This window comes from Opisthocomus hoazin, chromosome 9, assembly GCF_030867145.1.
Source record: "Opisthocomus hoazin isolate bOpiHoa1 chromosome 9, bOpiHoa1.hap1, whole genome shotgun sequence".
In the NCBI taxonomy this organism is placed as follows: Eukaryota; Metazoa; Chordata; class Aves; order Opisthocomiformes; family Opisthocomidae; genus Opisthocomus; species Opisthocomus hoazin.
This window is the reverse complement of record NC_134422.1, coordinates 28927600-28952987: the sequence shown is the minus strand read 5'-3', so window position 1 is coordinate 28952987 and position 25388 is coordinate 28927600. Positions and strand designations below refer to the sequence as shown.

The 25388-nt window shown below is 37.9% G+C and overlaps 1 protein-coding gene across 7 annotated transcripts in view; it reads right to left on the bottom strand.

The window, feature by feature from the left end:
- Positions 1–553: 553 nt before the first annotated feature.
- Positions 554–25388, bottom strand: part of NBEAL1 (neurobeachin like 1) — a 92306-nt gene continuing 67471 nt past the window's right edge. For 3 of the 7 annotated variants that reach the window (XM_075429787.1, XM_075429792.1, XM_075429794.1), the window contains 19 exons: positions 24858–25006; positions 23856–23989; positions 22567–22668; positions 21265–21360; positions 21033–21157; positions 19648–19788; positions 19421–19551; positions 18198–18307; positions 17515–17632; positions 16705–16802; positions 16306–16422; positions 15706–15795; positions 14403–14512; positions 13620–13792; positions 13070–13164; positions 11460–11576; positions 10635–10796; positions 8738–8886; positions 5337–8041 (listed from right to left, as the gene is read on the bottom strand). In XM_075429787.1, the coding sequence (XP_075285902.1) occupies positions 7768–8041; positions 8738–8886; positions 10635–10796; positions 11460–11576; positions 13070–13164; positions 13620–13792; positions 14403–14512; positions 15706–15795; positions 16306–16422; positions 16705–16802; positions 17515–17632; positions 18198–18307; positions 19421–19551; positions 19648–19788; positions 21033–21157; positions 21265–21360; positions 22567–22668; positions 23856–23989; positions 24858–25006 (2491 nt within the window). In that variant the 3' untranslated portion in view covers positions 5337–7767. The other 4 variants (XM_075429791.1, XM_075429793.1, XM_075429790.1 and 1 more) reach the window with 3 other exon arrangements.

Here is a 25388-nt window from a genome sequence, read left to right as displayed (position 1 = left end):
GATGACAGCACAACTCAAAACTCTGCTGAGCACGCATGCTGCCACTCAGAGGCATTTCTGCATTCAGGCATCTGATGACTATAATAGTAAGGAAGGGGACAATAGTATTTTACCTCCTTTTTTAATTTTTTTTAAACTGCAGCAGTTTTTCAGAAAATCCTTGCTTCCTTTTAAAAGTATGTGCTAATAAGTGCAATTAGGAATACTAAGGAGCATTTGGCTTCTTGGGATGGAAGGAAAGACATCTTCCAAACACTTCAGTTGAGTCTAACATTGGTATACAATAAACACACATGCGTATGACTGCACAAAAACTATTACTCTCCACAAAAGGAGACTACTAACAAGTGTCATGCCTCCAGCTGAAACCGACACAGCTTTTAAACCAAAAAGCATGAAAAGCCCATTCTAGAAAGCACTAAAGCACATGCTTGAATTTCCACCTAATTAAATATAACCCTATATGGTGCTTTCATATAATGGTATTTATTAGATCAGGTCTTTGGTTCACATTGGGATATGCATTTATATGTGCTTTTTAAAAATTCTTTGAAAGGAAAAAAAAAAACCAAAACATTCACAGCACCTAGCCTCAGCATCTAACCTAGCCAGCAAGGTGCCTTTAACAGAGGAAGAGAGGAGTGCCTTCAGGTGACAATACAGAGCAAGCATCTACACAGACTCTCGAGGTAGGAGTGGAAGGAGGCTGACACGTCCTCTACTCCCCTTTCTATCTCTAAAGCTCCCTACCACACTATATTCCATGTATAGTTACACATTTTCAACAAAATACACATACACAGTAAAAGCACTGTGAAGCGTCTGGTTGCTGTACGTATATTTACTGATGATTTTGTTAGCTGAGACTGGGAAAGACGTGCAGAGGAAACAAGGATGAGGGAGACATGGTCTAGGGAAGTAGAGTATACAGCTTGCATTGACTAAGGCAAGAGTTAAAAGGTCTACCTAATTATTGTGCATTACAAATACATATAAATTTATCATTCCCACAGGACTATCTTAAAGCAGATTGATGTAGGACTGTTGTAAGTCCATACAGAATTTTTACAGTGCAGAAGCTTAGTTCTTTGCACTTCATTTAAAGGACGCAGAAACACAACTTTTAAAGAGGATCCTTACAAAGCAGCCAATTGACTACACTCTTTAAAGCCTGTAAAGACTCTGATAAACCTGTTCTGTGATAATATTCATGACCTGAGGTATACCACAGGGAAAAAAGCTGGTTTATATCAATGTTTCAGATCAGCAAAACAATTATAATGTGTATGTGTGTTACTGTTTAGCTTTTTTTTTTTTGCCTTTTTTTTTTTTTTAAACTCAAACAGGCTTCCTAAAACCTAATTTCCACAGTGTACATTAACCATCAGGAGAAGTGCATTTAAAGATTGGCATTATTATTTTGTGCTGGTGTTGATAAGGTACATGGATGACAGAAGACATGGTTTCTAGATATCCTATAAGCGAGTATTAGGTAACAAGTATAATGATACAGAATAATTCGCGTCAGATACTAATTTGAACAGCAAACATTCCACTTTCTGAATGCTCATACAGTACAAAAACTGCACAGACTAGACGAGATTCTTCAGTATAGATAAAAAGACAACTAAAAATACTATCAAGAACAAGTAAATTGCTAAAGAGAAATTTAACAAACATTTTACTTGAAATAAAAGAGAGGTGTCTTCTAAATATCATCCTTTGGTATGCAAGTTCAAAACTGTGCTAGGGAGAAGTTACTCAATACTGTTAACTACTTGATCTCATTTATATACAGGTATGAAAAGAGAGTCAGTTTTCAGTTTCCTGTAAATATATATATTTACACTTCTACTTACTCAGCTTCAAAGGCAAGCATATCTTAAACTTTGATAAATATCATAAGGGTTGTTTCAAAAATCAAATGTAAGATCTTGACAAATGTAGTGGTATGAAACAACTGTCACTTAAGACTTGTTTATTTGGAATTCCTAATCAATCAGAATTCTCTCATCTCACAGCTTTACTTTTTTACACTTAAATAAATCTTCGTTCAACAACAAAGGAGAATCTTATTTCACCAATACTATGTGAAAGAACCCTGTGATTCTAAGCTTGACTTGAAGAAATAAAAGAATTATGAAAGCCAGTTCACTAACTCAGAGTGCACTGCATAACAGACTGCAATTCAACCAACCTGAACAGCTGATCATAAAATTATTTTCTACTTTTGAAAAGACTTATACAAATCAGTTAAAACCGAAAGAAACAACATACCAGCTAATGCTCACACTTGCCACCTCTATCTTTCATTTAAAGCTGGTTTTAGATAAAGGCAAAGTTCAGACCTTCAAACCTGCGGGGGTCTTTCCAGAGGGCCTCTGGCAAGAACGCTAAGCGTGCGATGGTGTACACCTCCCAGCCTCAAGGAACAGATACAAGCTCAGAAGGTAACAGATGTTGCCATTCTGCGTAGAGCATGGAGCAGCTCAGCTCACCTGTCCCCCTTGCCATTCTGCTGCTGCTGCCTTGTGCAGAGCTCAAGCCAGCCTCAAGTTTGAGAGCCCAAGAACTGTCCACATTTAAACCCGTCCTAGATGTTTGTGAAGATCACCTAACAGTGAAATGATGGTATTCAAATGTCGAAGCTCTTCACCATAAACTCATCCCAAATTATGACAACACAGTGTATTCAGTATTCTTTAACTTTAAACTACTATAAACATTCATTCAACTGTGGTATGAACATACCTCGACCACAGCAGGACATTCTCAAACCTTATGGACCTCTCTGTGCAAGTGACAAAAGAACCTCTATGCTCCCACGGAACACTACAAAAGACCTATCTCCTCAGTTCTTCCACTTGATTCTGCTAGCCCAAAACATCGTAATTTCCTGCTCCCTTCCCCTGCAAGCAAACACTTAACCTTATATATGCATTTAAACAGAACATTCATGCGTACTTAAAAAACATCAACTCAATGCCCCAAATAAGTTCTTTTCTTCAACTTCCCCTAACACAGAAAAATCTCATATTCTGAGCTGAAATTCTTCTAAACTACTCTCAAAAGAGCTCCCCTGAAATCTTTTCTTCATGAAATCATAATGGACAAACATACTTCATATTCTCATATACACAATACTTCCAGAGTATCCTTAGTATTATTACTAGATAGATAATTGATTAAAAATAGTATTTTTCGCTTCTTTATAGCTTATTTGAAAAGAGGGGATGTGGTTTTTTTTACATACATGGAGTCTGGAAAAAAACCACACCGTTCTCTTTTTGGAAATATAATGCTCTTGGCAAGTGACTCAGGGAAACAATTCTTATTTTCTCCTAACTTTCCAGACGATCCAGTCTGTCACAGTGATTAGTTAGAATATTGCAGCTATGCATAGACCCACTTGTTCACTAGTCTGATTTATTATTTCATTTACAAAAATTAAGAAAAAGCAACACAACTTTCTTTACGCAGCACACTGATCAGTCACTAAGAGGGGTTTCTCCTCCCTCCCAGTAAAGAAATTTAGGAGGAGAAAACAGTTTTAATGAAACTCACAGAACTTGCAAAGATTATTCTTTTGTGGGGTAAGGAGGTATTACGATTTCTACAAAGTTAATAAATATTGTGCTAAATGTTAATGAAATGCGATGATACATTATGGAGTTCCTCAGGTAGTTCAACAGCTCCCCAGCCACAGGGAATATCTGATAACATTTATAGGAGATACAACAGATTCATTTCCATAAATAAATAAAAATAACAAGAAAAGTGATGGTAGAGGGAAGAAAGGGGTAGCTGAAAGGGAACACACTAGCTAACAATCACTTATAGCTCTGCTTTATATCTATGCTCCCCTTACCCCACAGTATTTTCTCCTTTTAATAGACATACATACATGTATATACATATATACACACAAACATACGCACATATATACACATGCACACATACCTTCGCACACTGATCCAAAAATTCATACTTTCCCCTCAGCACAAGGCTTTTCCAACAGTATGGGGTTTACCACTTAAATCATTAATATTATAAAAACGTCAAAATTATAGGAAAACACACACCTTTCTATCATCACGTATCACTAAACCAAAAAAAAAAAATCAGTAATGGCTTCTCCAAAATATAGCATACAATCCATAACTATTTTGTTGGATATAGCACACAAGGATCTGATATTTTCTTTTCCCAGGTCTTAAATACATCTTGAAAATGGATACATTATCTGTTTCCCTGCTTGTTTTTACAGAAAAAAAAAAAATACAGCTAACAACTGGTTTGGTGAACACCAAGCCAAGAAACAAACAGGTGCTATTTAATTAAACTGTGCTGCAATCTTGTTTAAAAGATTTTGCAGTGGAAATTTATCTTTCTTTTGTAGGAGTTGCCTTACTAATGAAGCAGATTGATCTTTGATCAATGTAGATATTGATTCTTCCTCTGTATTTCTTCAAGATATTAAATATATTATGGGATTTCTTGGTGTGTGTCTTAAGTCTACTTAAAAACATAAATAATTTTCAGCAGCAAGTATTTCCTACCTCCTTCAGCTCCTTCACCACCTTCAACTCCTTTGAAGTTATTAATGTCTGTACTTTAAACAATTTCTGACAATCATGTAGTGGAACACAGATGTTCCTTGCAGAACAGCCTAAAACTGGAACTACACAGAAGACGACAGCAATAGCCGTTTACAGGAACAAACTGCAATAAATTGCTCATTGCGCTAAAAAAGGTGTTGAAAAGGTCATAACTGTCAGCTATCCCAATTCTGAATCCAACCCCTGCCACTGTCAGAATTTTTATTTACTGCTGGGGAATTACAATGCTGTCAAAGCAAAGCCAAATATCTTCTTTGTGATCAAGGAGCACCTGGCCCTATTCAGCTTTAAATCAAATGCTACTTATCCTAAATTCAATTAGCAAGCTTGGGTTTGGAAGTTTGGGGGGTTTTGTTTTTCCTTTTTTTCTGAAACACAGTTTTAGCAGCTATTTAGAGAGGAATTCTGCTGTAACCAAGTCAACACAGTTAAAGAAAAATATGCAAGTGAACTTGCATGAGTACATGTGCTTATTACTATACCTCTACCATAGGTTCATCTTCAACAGACTTAAGTATCAAGCCCCTGAAAGCTGAGATATACATTTAAAGTGACCAAAAGATTAAACGTCTTTCTGGAATCCATGAGAAAAGGTAGAAGCAGCAATCACTTGGAATCTTGAGTGTTATATTCAGTCTCTCCTGATGAAATCTGGCTGAGCCGTTTGCTTGATCCCCACAGCTTTCGGGAAAGCTGACCTGAGCGCATCTGTTTAAAAGTAATTCAGAGAAACAAAAGGAGGGGGAAGGGATAAGGTGGATAAATTAAAAAGGAATTCAGACACTGATTCTGGTGAAATGCAGACACTACAATGTACCGCATAAACAAAATTACACCAACAAAAATTATTTGAAAACAAACCAAAAGGTACACTTAGGGATGGTTCTTGGGACTGACAAAAAAACAACAGACAAACAGTAATCACAGTCTTCTCTGATTTTGATCAGTTAACGGGATATTGCTAAGTACGGCGCAGTTAATACTTAACCTACTTCAAACAGCTTAGAAACAGTGTTTAGATTGCTATTTTGACAGGAAGGAAAAAAAAGAGGTGAATGTCAAGCAAAAATGAACCAAATTAGCAGAAAGGACATTTTATTTTAGAGGTTTCAAACCGAAATTGCTAGAAGAGAAAAGCAAAAGATAATCAAAATGCAAGGCAGTGATGGCAGAATGAAGGAAAGAGAGAAAGGCTGTCTCCTGGTGTCAGACTGATACAGCCCTCCAGAGCTCCTGGGTGAAGTGCTCAGAGTAAAAATTAAATCAGAAATTATTCATACTGAATATTCCATAAGTAAAGACAGATAACAGAGGCCATATTAAATCCAGCATCTGGTAGGTCTGCACTCTGACATCGATTTGTAAGAAACTGTTTTAATTTACTCCTTAAGTACAAGGCTTACGATTGGCCAGTAGTGATCAGCCTGGCAGCTGATTAGGTTACGAAATCCCTTGCAGTTCAACAAACAAGATGCATGGCTTAACAGCCCAAGTTTGAGAACTGTTCCCAGCAGTTAGTACTACAAATTAAGCATGCTTAAGAACTGTATCATCACAGCAGCAGTGTTGTAGAAAAGGCACAGTGCTGACAGGGATTAACATTAACAGGTGATAATCGCTCAGACTTCGGCAACATCCCAAACAGCTAAGTAATTGTGATAAATACATAACATTTATTATACTTCACTTCATACTGGATACCATCAATCCAGAAACACTAAAGGCCAATCTTAATACCAAGCAGCATTTCACTTTATGCACAATAAAGAAGGTTGGTCTCTCCCTTTATCCTAAGGATCAGTATCGCCACCAAAAGCCAGAACTACAATACTGTCTTCTGTATAAGGATAAAATTCTAGTAATTAATATATTCTTTCCAAACTACAAATAAATCAATCAACAAATAAATACCCCACATACACACACTTTCCGAATATATTGATTTATGCCATTATAGAAAACTAGAAAATTTGGGACATAATATTGTTCCATATATGTTTGTGGTTTTTTTTCTTTTAAAAAAATCTATTTACATGGATATTAAGCCTGCAGATCATCTGAATCATAAACAGAAAATCCTGAAAAAAGTAATTGGAAGGCCTCTACACTCATAAAATGTCTTTGAAATAACACTTTCTCCATAGTTAGAAAAATAGGTGTGATTAAGAACTGAAAAAGGAAACAAAGCCTTCAGTCTAGTGACACACAAATTTCAGCCTACAAAAGACCTTATCTATGGAATAGGAAGCTTAGAAATGACAGTGACTTTAAAACTGCTGTTACAAGCATATGTTTAACCACATCATAAGCAGCTCTTTGTCAATTCTACAGTAGGAAAAAGCCATCCAACTGGAAGTCACTGGAAACCTCCCCTCCCCATCCACTGCAAGCAAAATCAGACTACTGTTGTATAATGCCTGTTTCAAATATTAAACTATGTATTTCCTAGCTAAAACATTTTAAAATACTGGCAAATAAAGTCACTCTGTTTTCACAATTAAAATATAAAATTAAATTAAGACACACTTTTCTGGTATGTACTAAAGGTCATGCAAAAGTGATAATCACATTTTCAAACAAATACACTGCAGCACAACAGAGACTGGATTATCAAGAGAAGCAGGTTTAAGCCAACTCAAGTACTTTGAAAGTCATGACAAGAAGTACTCAAAGCAAAACCTATGTTTTGCACAACAAGAGTTGGGCATAGCTATTTGACAGACGGATGCTCTGTATTCGATATCGCGTATGCAGTACCAACAAGTTTATATTCACCATATGGAGCAGAGAGCATATGGAGAACCTACAGAAGGGCTTCGTTGTGCATTGCTATCAGAGACTCTTAACAGAAAGAAGTAGTATTTTTTTCCCCAATGTCAGTCAATGCATACTAAAAAGACATCGGACAGAAAGCATAAAAAATAAAGAAAGCAGCTTGCTCTCTTTTGTTTCCAATTTTCTTCTGGAAAATTATTTCATCAAGAAGTGGCTGACAACACTACTGTGTTCAGAAAAAGTTAGGTACTATGACTTTGCTTATTCAGATGTGAGTGATAAAGTCTGGAAGTTAGTCCAGCTGAGCTTCCCATCTGTGATCCTATATACCTTTGATTCTTAATGAGAAATTTCAGTAGTGCAGTCTCAAAAGTTAGTTCTTTCCCACTGAAAATTGAAACTTGCTCCTAAATTTACCCTGCCATAAAGGAGCCCTCTTGCTCAAATGGAAAGCAGAAATAAGTGAACTTCCCACTGTTCGGTAGAAAAAGTTCTTGATGGTGGGTTTTACCTCTGCTGGCTTGCCAACACCAACGATAATCAACTTGCCGTCCTCCAGGCCAACAAGGATGTGGCTGTACTCTTTGGTGACAGAAATGCAGTGAATTGGCAGTCGCATGGCTAAGGGAGAGATGCTCAGATTCAGGCTGAAATGGACAAAAAACCACACAGAGAGTACATCATGTGTGTGTTTGCTCATACTGCAAAGAATCAATCATACTGCAAAGAATCAATCATACTGCAGGTGAAACTGCTGTCTGCAGGATGCACTATAAAACACAGTTTCTCAAGGATCCAGTTTGCAATTTCAGTTATCATAAACTCCTAAGGAACAATCTGATCACACACCAGAATCAAGCTCCAATAACAAGAAAAGGCATGGATGGCTAAGACATTTTCACTGAAGAACAGCAATATTAGTCCCACAATCACCTAAGTGACAAAGATCATTCCCATTCTGAGGAGCAATGGAGTTTTACAGAGTGTAGCAGCAAGTGGAGTTTAAAGCTCAGTACAGAACTATGTGAGGCTTGATCCTGCAGTTGCTGAGCTCCCAGTGACTAATCAGACGTAGGAACAATCACAACCTGCAAATAACAGACACAGCTCTTCCTAAATTCTGTCAGTTCCAGATGTATAATTGGGATAAATGCCTGGGAAGAAAAGGGCCTGGTGCAAGTTCTCATTCTTCTTTTCTCCCCATCTTAGTTCCCCGTTTTTTTTCAGGAACACAGCAAAGGCTACCACCTACAGCACCAAGCAAAGTCCACATTACACAGCCACTTCTCAATAAGCGTTTACATTTGCATCTCAATAATAAACTACTGATGGTGGTACTTTACCTGTGGAGATCCCGTATGGAAAGAAATCCCTGTAAGCTGCCCATCACGATATACTCGCCAGTCACACACATATCTGACACTTCCTCCTTCAGAGTCTCAGAACCCAGGTATTTCCCATTGACAGAATACAGATGTAATGCATTCTTATCCTGAATAGATCAAAAATAAATCCATGTCAGAGGACTCACTGGATTAAGAGTGTATTATTTGTATCTTTAGCTCACTAACAGGAGTTAACTTGGGCAATAACCCACAGATAATACTGCTGACAACAGTTTCCTCGTTGAACGATACAAGAGTACCAAGTCTATATGCAATGCATACGTATACCAGGCCCTGTATAGAAATTTTTTCAGTTATTCCTCGTTACCTCTTCATGTAACATGTTAAGATCCTACCTAACCATCTAATAAATTCCAAATTTTCTGGAAACATCCATGGATTTAATGGACAGGTCCCTGTTTTATACGGATTTGTGTTAAAGAAGGGAAGAGAGCACTTTTATCCTCAGCCATGCTGCCACTCTCCCTGCCCTCCACTCCAAAATGAAAAGCAGAAGGAAATAGGTATAATTCCACAGAGCTAGAACTAGAAGCATTTTATGGACAAGGCAATGAATTATTGATGGATTAAAGACACAGCTAAGACAACCATCTTAAGATCTTCCAGCCTGACAATACTTTGGTCTCTTCTCTCCCCATTTTCCAATGCAGCTAGCATGCCCACATCCAATAAATTTGTCTTCCAAGAAACTTCCCCTGTTCATAGAAATCGTAACAGCTCTACCCTTCTTAAAGCAACTGCACAGCTACTCCACAGACAGAATAAGCTACACTATGAACCTTATGTCCATCTCTCCAATGAAAACTAAGAAACATCAGCGTAGTCACTGGGCATCTTGCACACAGAACTTACTGCTCCTCTTATAAGCCTCTGTTTCTGTGCACAGTGGAACTTATTTCCCCTAGTTTTCCTTCTCAAAGCAGCTCTCCCAGGAAGATTCGTTAGCACATGCTTGGGGATCTTCCTTGCCCAAGATTTTAACGAAACTTACAGGACCACAGTATGTCTGTGATTTATCTTTTAATCAAATTTCACTCACAGAATCACAGAATCACAGAATAGTAGGGGCTGGAACGGACGTCTGTGGGTCATCTAGTCCAACCCCCCTGCTGAAGCAGGGTCACCTACAGCAGGCTGCACAGGACCTTGTCCAGGCGGGTCTTGAATATCTCCAGAGAAGGAGACTCCACAACCTCCCTGGGCAGCCTGTTCCAGTGCTCCATCACCCTCAGAGGGAAGACGTTCTTCCTCATGTTCAGAGGGAACTTCCTGTGCTTCAGTTTGTGCCCGTTGCCCCTTGTCCTGTCGCTGGGCACCACTGAAAAGAGCTTGGCCCCATCCTCCTGACACCCACCCTTGAGATATTTGTAAGCATATATTAGGTCCCCTCGCAGCCTTCTCTTCTTCAGGCTGAACAACCCCAGCTCCCTCAGCCTCTCCTTGTAGGAGAGATGCTCCACTCCCCTCATCATCCTTGTAGCCCTCCACTGGACTCTCTCCAGTAGCTCCTCATCTTTCTTGAACTGGGGAGCCCAGAACTGGACACAGTACTCCAGATGGGGCCTCACTAGGGCAGTGTAGAGGGGAAGGAGAACCTCCCTCGACCTGCTGGCCACACTCCTCTTAATGCATCCCAGGATCCTGTTAGCTTTCTTGGCAGCCAGGGCACGCTGCTGGCTCATGGTCAACCTGGCTAGCAAAATTTAAAAATAAGGAAACTGACAAGAGCATGCTCAGAAAGCCTCATTACTTTAGGAAATAAGGATAAAATTAGGTACATTTATGATTAAAGTCTTCAGCAAAAGAAACGGAGGTATTCAATGAACCCAAGTACCTTAAGAGTAGTCTTTCCTTCTATGCTGGTGTGGACAACTATATGGCCTTCCCAGGATACAGCCAGATTGGGAACAGTCAGCAGGAGAGAACTCTCACAAGGTGGTCGCAAAGTCCTCACATACTGACCTTTTCGAATGGTGTGGACAATAACAGTTCCATCCTGCAGTGACCAAATTTAGGTAAGTTATTACTCAGCAGGTTACCACAACACACAGAGTATTTAAATACAGAGGGAATATTTGGAAAGGACTTAAATCCTTAACTGGAGATCAAGACTCGTAAGCATTATGAACTCTACAGAAAGGAGTCTTCTCCTCAAGGCCATGTACTATAGGCATATGAAAAAACAAACGCAAACAAGGCAAGAGAAGGAGAAGGCAGCATATCAGCCATTTCATAAGTTACATATATGAGCAGGCATCATGTGCAGTACAGAGTCAGAGTTCAGCAGCTTGCCAGTGTAGTACAGTAAGGTAGAGTATGAGTAAGCTGCCCAGAAACTTCAAGGTTAAGGAAGCAGGGAAGAAACTGTCACAGAATTGTTTCTATGAGAAGCTTAAGATCTCCAAATAAGTCCACACACGGAAAAGCTCATCTGTGCAGAATAACACAACATGGTAGCTGAGGCCTGTGCTGTGCAGAGCAGTTTGAGACAGCCTGACTTAAGCAGGCAGCAAGGGAGATAGCACATATCTTCTTGATGCGCAAAGCTGAAGAAAAAAAATGGTGAACTAGTCACATTTTTTGTATTAATCAGCTTCAAAAATGCTCTACGGTTTGAGCAGAGCAGGGGCAAAGAAAGCAAAAGTATGAGGATGCTTACCCTGGATCCTGACACTGCCATATCCAGTTCAGTGCTGATGCCAACACTCGAAACTTCATCAGTATGCCCATAAAGGATCTGTAACGGCTTAGGTGCCAGGCCTACAGGCACTCCTCCCTGAGAGTAACAAAAAGTGCAATGACACATTGTCTTGTAGCTGAAGGACAAACAAAATATAAATTTCTGGTATCTTCAGTATCAGTTGTGTGAGATGTGTATTTGACGTAGGCCAAAACCAAAGGCATAACTCACCCACTCCAAATTCTATTTATTGCCTTATATGTCAGCAGCCCTGTTTACTGAAATCATAAGAATTAATGAACATACAGTTACTATGTCGATGTGAAAGGAAGAGTTATTTATCTGACTTGTTTCTATCCCTCCAGATGTGCAAGGCCCACAGTGAGCAGTCCTAATAGGAGTTGTTAACCCACCCATCCACCCACTTTTTTTTCAGCTGCGTATCTGCGCTCGTTCAGTTCTTACAGTTTACCCTGGAATTAAGCACTATCTTCACAGCCAAGCTTAAAGCAGCTGAAAGCTATTTTGCTTAAAATTACAGCAACCGTGTTCTGTTTTCTAAGGAAAAGTAAGGAAATAATCCTTTCTCAGTGACTACCAGTGGTATGATATGCAAAGGAAACCTTGCAATAACACTCGTTAAAAATAGTCATTTTCCCACATGACTGCAGGGTGTCAAAATTAGTACTTTTGTTCCAATGGGTATACAGTCAGCACATACAGACTTATTTTCAAACCAGTTCTAAGGCAAGACCTGTGCTTAGAAAGAAGTTACAGTAAACAGTTCTGCAGAGAACTCTTTATTCTCATTCTGTGAGAACAGAAGAATGCCTGAAACACGCAGGAATGACTTTAGTGCAATGATAAGAACAAGGCGACCTGACCAAATGTACTGTCCGTAACATGGCAGGTCCCCCCCTGCATTTAATCCTACTTGTGTATCTGTAATGCAGCGATCAGAAATGAACATTTAAAAGGCACAACAATAGAAATAGCCTCACATTTTGAGTGTAAGTACACACATGGATCACACAACCACTTTCATTGTGTGAAAGCACAAGACCAATATTAAAGATTTCTAAAACGCCAGTGTAAATCCAGGTAACAGACTAGTGTTGTCTTTGCTGACTCCTAGTGCAGCCATCAGTACTATCCACAGAGGAAACACAACGCTAAATCACAACTACTGGAGTGAACAGCAGCCTAGAAATGTAAAAATCAACTATAAACATTGTTGTGACTAATTCCAGTAGTCTCGAGCAGTGCTTCTCTTCTTCCATTCTTCCATCTGTGCAATGGGGAATAATATTTGCCCACCCTGAAAACAATTTATCAACTCTTTAACAGTGCCTCTAAAATGCTGTACTTCAGCTATATAGTAACGAATAACTAGTAACTAATTCACTATAGTAACAGTGAATATTTCAAATACAGAAGACAATGGGAGTAACAAAATTACTAAGCCAATCAATTTTAGTGGCCTATCTTCTCTGCAAACCTGAAAGAAATCAATAAACCATCACAGCAAAACAGAGGAGCACAAAAAAGCATCCAGAAACTGCTTCTCAGAGTATGCCTAAATAACCTACCTGCTGAACTATTTGCCATATCATACAGGTAGTATCTCTGGAGCCTGAAATTAAATGAATTCCACAGTAGTCTATGGCCAAGCAGGTCACAATATCTAGATAGAGGAAAGAAAACAGGAAGTTATCACAGATATTTAAGACTAATTTCCCCACAGGGTGACAACGTGCATGTAGTATGTCAACAATGTATCCTGATTTGCAGTCAGCATGAAAGGTTCAACTATGATAAGGACTGATGAGACTGTATTAAACAATGAGGTCATCGTACAGCCACCTGTACCAACCTGACTTAACCAGCTTTGCTACCTAAAAACAGCAGTCAAGCCTTATTTTGGAACTACGTTAAACCATCACTACAATGACTAAAAAGCCATGTTCAGGCATTTATGCATAATCACAGTTCAAGTATTCTTCTATTCTTATGCTGCCATTCCTTTGTAACCACTATGCTTGTCTGTCCAAGTGCACTGGATACAATTGTTTCCAAAAAGACGAAATATCAAGGTAAATACACAAAGCCTTTCATTTCCCAATACAAAGAGTTACTCACCCATGTGCCTGATGTGCTGTCCAACCAGTTTGCCTTTTGTAAGAGATGTCACTCTGATGCTATTGTCCCAGTGCCCACCACTAAAGAGCAGTTTTGCATCATGGGATACTGCAAACAACTTAGAGGTGATCTCCAGCCCCGGTGCAAAAGGACCACTCATGTTGCGTTGTGTTCTGTAGGCAAATGATGAGCAGTTAAGAGTAACCTTAGTTCAAACCAATGTATTTTGCATTTCCTATATCCTTAAAAGTTAATCAGGAATTCCATCTATACTAGTTGATTATTCCATCTATACAAGAGGCTATGTCAACATGGCAACACGCTCACTGCCATCAGCAAGTGGAAGCAACTTTTCACCTTAGATCTTTTTGGTCTTTTATGTAATTTGATTCTGTATGGATAACTCACATCACTACTTAGTATTGTAACATTAAAGAAAATAAAAGGAATCTTCTAAAAACAAAAAACAAACCCACCACCTATGCCAGCACTATAATGTATGAAAGTATGAAGACTGCCCATCTCAGATTCCAAGATGAGTTTTTATGATTGATAATTAGAAAAAAAATTAGAAGTAGCTCTAAGAATGAAGAACCTTGAAATGCCACTTACGTAACTTTACTAGAACAGTATTACAGATTAGAGGTAATATTACTGAACATTAGAAGATGCATCCTTAAGTGGAAACTCAGCCAATGAAAACAGTACAATCCACTGATTGTTAAACAACTGCTGTATTGCTGTAGCTGGATCCATCTGTACCTCTCCTCATCATTTGCTTACTTGGGATTTGTCACTGTGGTATCTCTGATGAATGTAAAATAGTTGGAGATATTTTTGTCGTAAGGTAGCCAACCATGAGTTCCAATAATGCAGTTCAGACTTGCCGTTACCTAGACAAGTTTGATAGAAAAATCAGTGAAACCCAGAGCCATATTTTCTGTTTGCCTTTGATGGTAATGGAGTTTGCATAAAATCCAGCATAGGCTTCTTGAGAAATAACCGCAAAGAAAAAATAACACACACCTCTCCCCTCCTCCAAATTTTAAAAGAAAAAAAAAAACAACAAACAATCCAGCTCAGATGAGTTAATCCACATGTGGTAATGTGGTACATATTACCAAGCTAGAACAATGTATGTTCTAAATAGGTCAAAGAAGTTGACGGGGACAGGGGGGAGACAAAAAACCAAAAAGCCCAGCCAACCAACCCCTCTCCAACATTTTATTACAATTCAATCACCTAGTTTAAGCTGCTGCTTCTCTTCTTTGAAACAGTAATCATTAATAGCTAACTTATTAACACAGGAAGTTCTTAAAAAATTGTACATTTCTATTTCTGAGAAAGTAAGAAAGGAATCTAAATATTTGAGGTTATTTTCATCGGATATTTAGAAAAAACACAATGAGAATTTCAGATGCGATCAAATTGCAAATGACATATGCACATACCACATTAAGACAGGACAGTAACTTTGACCTACAAAACGGGAACACTGGAAAAGAATATTCTTTCCTGTAAGACACAGGTATTCTTGCACAGGGGCCACTATGCAGACAATACACGCAGTTGTAAATACAAAAACACTCTCCTCCTTTCATCATTTGGTGATCTGCCATAGTACCAGCAGCTGTATTAGCGCAAAAGTTAGTTTTAGGAACAGTGCAGGCCTTCAGAGTGTGTATAGCCACATACAGTATAGTTTAATACCGGGGTTGGAAAGTAATGATAAACATAACGATGCCATTAATAACTCAATCCTGTAATTTTAAAGTTGGGTAGCAATCAATTCCCAATGCAGTGCAGCCATGCAAGTGGATCAAGCGGGCAACTTACAATACACCTCGCTACAACTTACATTCATGTCTCATCAGGGCTTTAAATGCCATTCAAGAAATCAGCCTGGCTTCTCTTCAGAAGACAAATATTTAACTTACAGCTGACATTCATTACAGGTTAAAGGAACACATTTGAACAGGAACAGTTCAGAAGTTTTCACAGAAGCTGAATGAAAATGTATGAAAGAAACACACCTACTTGACTGTCTACAGTCAAAAAAAAAAAAATGTTGACACATACAACTCACCAAGATTTCTGGGCTTCCCTGAGAAATAAAGGAACGTGACTGATTCTTGGGGACAACAGCTTTGACAATGGGCACACCATCACTGATTCCCTAAAAGAAAGGACATGGTTTTGGTGTGATTATATTCAAGAGCTAAAGGACAAATCTAGAACCTGTAAATAGTAAGACTCAAAGCCTCTGAAATCAATGTCAGTCCTTTACAGTACTCTAAGGCACTAGCATACACATATTCAGTTCATGCAGGTATGCTTTGTTGCATACACCAGCAATGAAACCCTGACTCTGTCCTGAATCAGTGAGTTTAGCTACCAAGTTCAGCGAGTCATCAGATTTCACTAGTGATGTTGTTGGCTTTCTGGGTGTGGTGGCTAATTTAATACCCAAACAACGCCCACACAAGCAGCCAGCAGGTACAAATTTATGGGATTCAACCTCTACAGAGCTAACTAAAAAGACAGAGCTCATTTTATACACGTTGCATTTTAAAATATTTTCTTTAAATAGGAAGCAAGTTTATTTTCATCTAGGTTGCAACCTTTTCTTTCAAGTACATCAGAAGTTTCAGATTAGACTTTAAATAATTTCAAGTAACACACTTACCTCTATGAAGAATGACTTCAGTTCAGTGAGATGTTGGAAGAGATTCAGAGTAGAGGTATCACTTTTAGTTAGTCTTTGTAATACCTCCTCTGCTGACAGCCTTTGCGGATGGGGCTCCTAGGAGACAATGTTTGAAGGAGTATCAAAGTAGACAACTATATAAATTTGTTCAAGTCATATAAGATACTCAGAAACTTATTTGCAATCCATGGGAAAACAGACTTAGGCACCTAATTTCCCTTCTTAAAGTAAATTAATTTATTTTGAAAATGGTATGGTGGCAAAGAGTTAACATTCCTAAAATTACAAACCATTATCTTTTCATTTTTTCAGAAGTCCTTTGTCAGTCATTCGGATTTAACCACATAGGTGTGACTGAGAGGGAACAAAAAGAATTACCTTTAACAGCTGACAGGGAGTTTGCCCAAAATTGTTTATCATCCCTTCTAAAGCTTTCCTTTCTTTCTCATCCGTTAAAGCATCCAAATCCACAGCCCCTGGATCACAACCAGAACAATGAAGGGTAGAAAACAGGAAAAAGAACATAATCCAAACAATTTATTGAGAACCAATATGGTCAATAAATATTGCAAAATTTAAATTAATTGCAGCATTATCACCCTGTAGGAAAGTCTCCAAACAATGTCTCCATATAAAATACAATCCGAATACTCTGCTCTGCACATGGAATCTTAAGTGTATCTGTAAATGCAAGAATTGCAGGCTTTTGTCTTATCGAATGAAATTAACATACATCATGCATGCAATAATTTGCACACAAAAGCCACCCAAAAATTCACCCCTGAAATTAACAGACTAACATTTGTCTTTAATATTTGTTGTTTTTAAGCAACTTGCCTCCACTACTAAACCACAAGAAACCTCTTTCCACAAATGCTTTTAAGCAAACAAATGAGAACTGAACAAAAACCCCCAAGTACTTTTAGAAACACAATACAAGCAACCGGAACAGCCCTACTTTAAAAACACTTTCACATTTCAGGTTCACAACTTCGGATCAAAGTATCTAATATCCTAGTTATTCGATGATAAATTACAAGTTATGCTGCTGTACTTAATCTATAATCCTGTTGCCTTACCATATGCTACTGTATGGCATGCTCACAAATCAAGTGTTTTCTGTCTAATACTGAAAACCCACAAGTCTGATGACGATCACAATGACAACGAGAGGATACTGCTTTGTACCTTCATAAGTACAATAGTAGAACACATTGAGCGCCTCCATTGCAGCTGGTCCCCTCTGCTTGTAGCCAAAAATCAAATCTATCCATTCATGAAGATGAGCAGAAACATACTCAGATTCCTAGAAGGAAAAAATGCTCCTTTAAGAATAAGAAAAATACTGCTCCCTTCTTAAAGTCTTTACTATTTTCTGTGAAAAAGATTTAATTCCTAAGAGTATCCACAAACTAGGTATATACCAATGTATAGGGCAGAAGCATAAGGTTATCCATATGTGTTAAGCACAGTAACTGCCAGGTAAGGGGGAAAATGAACACAGGGAAGCAGCACATCCAGACTACTGAAAGGCAACTATGCAAGGGAAAGTAAGCTGCTAGTTCCCTAGTACCATACACAATAATCTTTAAAAAGCAACGGAAACCTTATCACCTAAACCCACCTAATTCTGCATTTTATCTCCTAGAGCAGCAAACTCCCAAATGATTAGTATCTTCAGGCTTTTCTTTATTGTTTTGAGCATTCTAACGACACGCACAGTGCTTTTAACTGAAAGTTCTAATGGTACTTGTAATGTCAAATGCAACCACAACTCTAGTTCGGATGTAGTCCCAAGTATTTTACACTTAAGCCACCATGACAATGTGTAGGTGTACTTTCGTTATCATTACTTCACACACACATCTTACCAGAGCTTTCCTGTGCTTATAAATGAAGTCTTCTGGTGAATGGGCCCATTTAGGGAGAACAACATCATTTACCACCTCCTTGGATATTTGAAGCTGACCTAAGTTAAAACCTAGTGAATAATTTGGAGAATTTTAAGAGACACTGACATAGGAGGTTAAGGTCTGCTCTGAATGTTTAAAATGTTAAATGATACAGAGTAATAATTGTCCAAAGCACCTAAATGATTTTGAAGCCGAAATCCCAACCTTAAAAGTAGCATTAATTATTTACACACTTTTCTGTAAACATATCTGCATTTGCATTGTTTTACTAGGACTAAGAGTCCAAAACATTTCAATGAGGTTATGCAGAAGAATGAAGTTACTTATAGGTTTAAAAAGTTGTAGAATTGAGGCTTTCAAGCAGTCTTAAATACTATCAGCTTTCATCAGAACACCTCTAAATACTTAAACGACTTTGAAAGCATGACTTGGATGTTTCCAATTTTCATAATGTCAGTCTCTAGTAGATTGTAGCTAGCAGACTAAATTAGCAGCAGTACAAACATACAAATCCATTTTTCAATTGTCTAATAGGTAGAGAAACAATTTCGTATGCAATAAACATGAATTAAAAAATTGTTAGGAGTCTCCTATCAGAATGCAGGATGCTATCTTTTTAATCAGCATTATATACAAATGAAACAGCTTTTTTTTTTCCTCCTTCTGATGGGTACTGAAACCTTACATGGCTCTAAAATCAGGTGACTTAACATAGTATTGGAAAGTAACAGTCACAAGCAGAAAATATGCTGGTTGCCTACAACAAATAACAGACCTCACATGTTTGAAGATGTCCAAACTCTATGACCCAATGAACCCAGTAAAAAGAATACTAATTAATTTGTATTAACTTTTTCTAACTACTTAATCAGTATTAACTTTTTTGTTTTCATATATCCAAATGAGCATCTCTGATATTTTATGTTAGGTAAACAACACTATTTTCAGCCATCCTTTAGCCCCCAGTCTGAATTTTAAACACCATTTAGGCTGCTGCTTAACACAACTGGTGTCTTCACTACACAGTTTGAAGTCAGCATAATGACTACAGTAATTTCCACAAGCATACTATAAAGCTTAAATAACAAGTGTTCCACAGCATTCACAAATGGTTGTAACAATTATGTTCTTAAGAACACAAGAACAGTTTTCTATGAGAACATTCTGAACAGTCAATTTACCATTTTGATTCTCCAGGAACTCTGGGAAGTAGAAGAACTCTGGGATAAGTTCCTTGACATCATTGGGGTTGTCCATGAGCGCCTGCCAGGTAGCAGGAATAGAGTGGAACTGCCTGTCAGCACAGTCGAATCTGTGGATCAGAAACCTCATGTTAGACTTTGATCATTCCCTCAGTAAAATGATAAGGAAGAAAAATAAAGGTGCTGCTTATTTGCTCACAGCATACCTGCCACTTTGAAGTTGGATATGAAGTGTTGTGAAAGGTTCTACCCGAATGAGATAATGCATGACACCAGCAGCGTTTGAGTAATGTGTCCCATAGTGAAATTTGTCAATTATTCCAAGGGGATCCTCAAAATTCTCATATCTTAAAAAAAAAAAAAAAATCTTTATAAAACACAGCTGAGCACTACAGCTGATTTACATGTGGATTATACTTATGGGGGGCAAGGATTCAAAAGAAATGATCACAGCAATCTGTAAGAGAAAAACACATTGAGTTCTATTAAACATGAGGATTCTAATTCTGACTTAGAACATCCCTAAGCAAAAGCCTGCTGTAAGATAGAAATGTACAGCAGATGAAGCTTTTGCGTACCTGTTCTTATACTCTTCCCTAGGTATTTGCTATCAGCTGTCAGAAACTGGATGAAGGGCAAGACAGGCCAGATTTAGCATGACTTTAGACAACAGACAAAAACCCCCACATCACTACGCTGAATACTCATTATTCAAGGGACTTGTGACAGTTTCCTGCAAGATTTAAAACCAAGTGTGTGTGTGACTGTGTCAGAATGCAGAACAGAGATTATTTAACACTCATGTCCATTTCCATTTCTACTGGCAAACTCACTCTACAGTACTATGCCATCGTCTGGCTGATACATTCCTCAGTGTCACAACGCCAGCAAGAGAAATTATAAACACACTGCAAGAGAACCGATTCTGTTACAGCCAGCGACAGAGCCTAATCATTCAAAGAAAATACTGCATGTTCCAAGTTTTCAGAAGAAAGCTGATTCTGGAACAAGACTGACAAGTGCAATCTGGTACAAGAGCACGCTCACTCCACACACAAGCAAAAAAGCAAGAGTGCTACACTGAAGTGTGTGTCTAAGTACTTGTTGTGCCTACCTACAAAGGAGTTGCTGGAAGTCACTGAGTTATATTTTATTTCAAAGATGATAATCTGTGCTTGAAAAAAAGAGCAGGAAGCACAGATTTAGGATCAATGCTCCTCTCAGCATGGGCAGTTCAACTCATCAGTATGATTTCACAGTCCTTATCTTGAAGCAGACATGGGACACCATATGTCTCTTCAGGGTGCTGGGCCATTAAATTAATTGTTTCTAGAGTCTTACAGTTTCTCATCTCCACATATGAGAAGCAACTGAAAGTCTACAACAGTAAAATTTGTCGTTTCATTGCAACATAAGCTAACTAATCCAAATGCAGCAGGAACAACAAATCAACAATCTTTGCAAATGCATCTATGATATTATAAAACTAGCTTTTAAAAATTTCACTGTCAGCACTTTATTTTTAAAAAGTGTTATTAGCCTGGAGGCTCAGAAAAGACAGAGAAATATAACTGAGTGTTCAAATACATACTTCTCTTTCACAGTCTTAGCATTCTTCTCATTTACCACCCCTATAGGCTTGGACAGATCTCTAAAGACTGCAGGATTATTCAGGTCCAGTTCTTCTGAAGTATAATCTCGTAAAATCCAGGGGAACTTAAAAAAAAAGAAAGAGTCAAAGATCAAATTAAAATTAAAAATCCATCTTTCAAAACAGAAAAAACACATACCTTTGGCAAAAATTTAAAAATTATTTTAATTACCACAGGATATTGAGCAAGGTCATTGTAAGTTCGTCCTGCCATTGTGTTCAGCTGAATAAGGTAGTCAAAGTTGGATATTTCTCTATTCACCCATTTCTGAAGGACAAAAAAAGATACACTAGAAGTCAATTATATCAAAGACACCAATATTGCAAATTACATGTCAGTATTTACCTGCCAGAGGACAGTATTAGCACAAGACTAAGAACAGTATGAAAGTCCAAATTTAATTTCTCCTAATAAAGTTTATTTTCCCTTTGATTCAGTGACTGTGCTACCTATATTTCATCAAAATCACGTCCCTGATTGATGTCAGTGCTACGTTAAATACAGGGTAGGAGACAACCAGCAGCCTCAGAATTAAAAAAAAAAAAAAAAAAAAGAAAGAGTAAGAAAGGAACAAAAAAGGCAGGTAAACAGAAAAAAGGGAACAGAATTTTGAGAGCCATTAGAGTTCTACAGTTAAAACTTATTTATAAATTGTTCTCTGATTGGTTAATGGTACAGGACTTTCTAAACTAACATTGTCCTTGCGTCTTTGCTCCGCTATTGTATTTTAAACCAAAGAACAGACAGAGCTGTGTTCTGAAGGGCCGAATATCTGTCTGCAGTGCCATAGATACTTTACATTACAGATGGTATTTTCTCTGTTTAAATATCCAGCATGATAGTTTTCATCGTTCGGGAAACAAAGAAAAAACAAAGTATTTCTAATATTCTAGAAGTCATTTGTAAAGCTTCCTCCCTCCCTTGGAGAAAATAATTGTGGCATAAAGAGATGGAAGATAAAAACACATTAACCATATTTAAAAAAAATTATCCACGTTTAGAGTAATACAGACATTTTGACATTTTCCTTTTATACCAATATTACTAATTCCCTTAATACCATATTTCCTGCTTAATTTTCACATGACTTTTGTTGAAAGCCCCATCATGAAAAGGTAGCAGGGAAAGGTATTTACACACGTTGCAAAAGAAGTTCCAAAAAGTACATTCAAGATCATGGATTTAAAACCAGAAGGAAGTCTGCTACATGTTTTTCATTCTTGTTGGAACACTTGTCAAAATCATACCAACAGAGCCTGGTTCTATCCATTTACCTCACTGACTGTAAACACAACACACAGCAATTCTAAAAATACGCATGTGAAAATTCAGGGACCAGACTGAGGGTACAGCAGTTGGCAGCTGCCATCTACACACTGCGGGGGGAGAAGTAAAATCAGTAGTCCAGGACCCTCCGGGACTCCTCCAAGAAGCAGAGGAATGCTCTAGATCATTTATGCTGAAGACTCGTACCTGCATCAAACCTGAAGCTTTAAAAAGCTCCTGCGGAGATCTGGTACCAGAAATATATGGAGAACGTAGTGACAATATTCGACTATATACTTTGTTTCGTACCTGTTAGAAAACAGCATTAATTTAAAAAAATATTCTGGTGATTGAAAGTGACAAGTAAACAACTTAGGGGACCTTAGAAATGCCTATAAATATCTTCAGGGTGGGTGTCAGGAGGATGGGACCAGACACTTTTCAGTGGTGCCCAGTGACAGGATAAGGGCCAACGGGCACAAATTGAAGCACAGGAAGTTCCATCTGAACATGAGGAAGAACTTCTTCCCTCTGAGGGTGACGGAGCTCTGGAACAGGCTGCCCAGGGAGGTTGTGGAGTCTCTTTCTCTGGAGATATTCAAGACCCGCCTGGACAAGGTCCTGTGCAGCCTGCTGTAGGTGACCCTGCTTCGGCAGGGGGGGTGAACTAGATGACCCACAGAGGTCCTTTCCAACCTCAAACATTCTGTGATTCTATGCTAACTAAAATGTGAAATAAATGGAACACAGCTACACTTTTAAACACTTCTATCTTTTGTTGCATGAAACATCTGGACACAGATGGACATGACATCCTTCACTCACAAGATATAAAGACAACATATGTTATGAAGTGGGTTTTTGTGTGTGTGTCGATGCTATACAGAAAATCATTATTCCCACAGAAGTCTTCTGGGAAATACTACTGCTGCTCAAATAAAAGTACACCAATGTTTTCCCTACAAAACTATTGCAAAGATTTTGTAGAAGCTATTAATAAACTGACCTACTAGTACATAACTTACCCTAAGTTCTGATACTTATCTTAGTCCCACATACAAAGGATCACTTACATTTTCCAGGGGAAAAAAGTTAACTAATCCTAAACTACGGAATACAGAAATATTAATGTTTACCAATGTTGTGGTAAAAGAGAAAGTCTCCTTTGCTTTGTAATTAGTTTTCTCAGAACACTTAAAAAGATGCAGATGTAATTTTCATTGGATAATTGTTCTGAATCATAAGGGGGCGGGGGGTGCGAGGGGGGAAGAATCTTATTTTATCCATCTTTTCACAGTTAATCAGTCTCTAGATGCCAGACTGAGGTTTTCACAGACTGCAGTCTAGTTTCCCATAATGACTATACCTAGTAAGCCTTTTGCTACCAGTGTTATAGTATTATGAAAGACACCAGACTCATATTAGACATGATCAGTGAACTTAAACTTGACACTTGTGCTAATTATATAAATCAAGGAAATTTGGGAAACTCATACCTCCTTATTGAAGTTGAGGAAATAGTTGGTTTGATCGGTAAGGAAGATCTCCAAAGCTGACCTCCTCAGGTTGTACCGACGCAAATGTATCTCTCGAATTTGAGAAAGGTGCCATTTGAAATCAAAACCTACCCCTAGGAAGAACACTTAGATTATTAACTTGGAATATATAAAAAACTTTTCATACAGACATAATGCAGTACCATTTCCCATCACCCCAGAGTTATTTCTGGAAAAGGCAAATTTTGTACGTGGCTTGATTAACTATTTTTCTAGGAAAATAATATTTCAGCTATTGTTCTGCTGAAAGAAAGAGGCGGCAGGAAATATCTGATGGAGTGTAGAATTTATTCTTGCTTTCTGATCAAAGACACATTATAAATGTATACTGTTGAGAAAAAAGTATGCACCAAACCCCTTTGCTTTCTTAAACAAGCTCAAACAGAAGCTTTTATGTTTAGAATTGCCAAAAGGCCAACTTATTGACATACCATTTTTGAAAATTTTACCATTATCAGTCAAACATTTCAGTTGACTGTTTTCATACTCAACTGTGTGTATGTTCCATCAAAGTTCACTAAATTAGTAAAGATGATTAACATTTACATACTACTACTATTTAATCATTACTTACTACAACTTTCTAACGAATGTATGAGTGAAACATTTGTCAGGGAGAACAGAGAGGTGCCATTTAAGCAGCAAATTAGAGGTAATGACTTTTTTTAGTCAGCAAACAATAAAATTTTTTTAATACGTGATTTTTTTTTTAAGAAATACTAAGAACAGTTAATCAGTTTAACTGTTCAGCAAGTACAGTTCCAGATTCTTGATTTTCAAGGCAGCCAGCCACTTACCACCAAGTACAATATTAATTTTAAGTACAGATCCACAACTTGTCTCTTCACAGTTAGTTTGACACTCCTCAAAAAATCAAACTCAGCCTACTAAATACAGAATGCTGAACTGCATTGAAAAGAAAGAGATACTGATCATGCTCACCTTCCTCTTTTTCAATGCTACCGTCAAAGAAATAGATGTGCTGGGTAGTGATCTCCAGCCTACCAGGTATCACATCAATTACTGTAATGAGTTCACAGTCTTCAGACAGCATTAGCTTTTCTTTCTGACCTTGCTCATCCTTCTCATCCCTACAAAAATATCAGTGTTGTTACAGAGTTGGGTAGATTATACAGTTGCTTAGGTAAGAGTACAGTTTAGAAAAGAATAAAATTTGAATAGCATGAGAAGTACAAAATCAATGATTATATGAAGCTACTCCCATCAGCAATCTTGGCTGTTTCAGACTAGACTACCAAACATCATTTCATGGCATTGCTCTTCAGGCTTGATATTTCAGTCTCGCGCACAATGGACTTGATCTCCCTTGAAGTACGAAAACCATAAAGCTGCAATTCCCGTTCTCATTTAATTGCAAGGTGCTTAAGTTCTCTGGCCCAAAGCAAAGCTGAGTCCTGGTTCACGTGACTCAAGTTATCTTCAGAAGTATTTGAAGTAGTGGCTGCTCAGAAG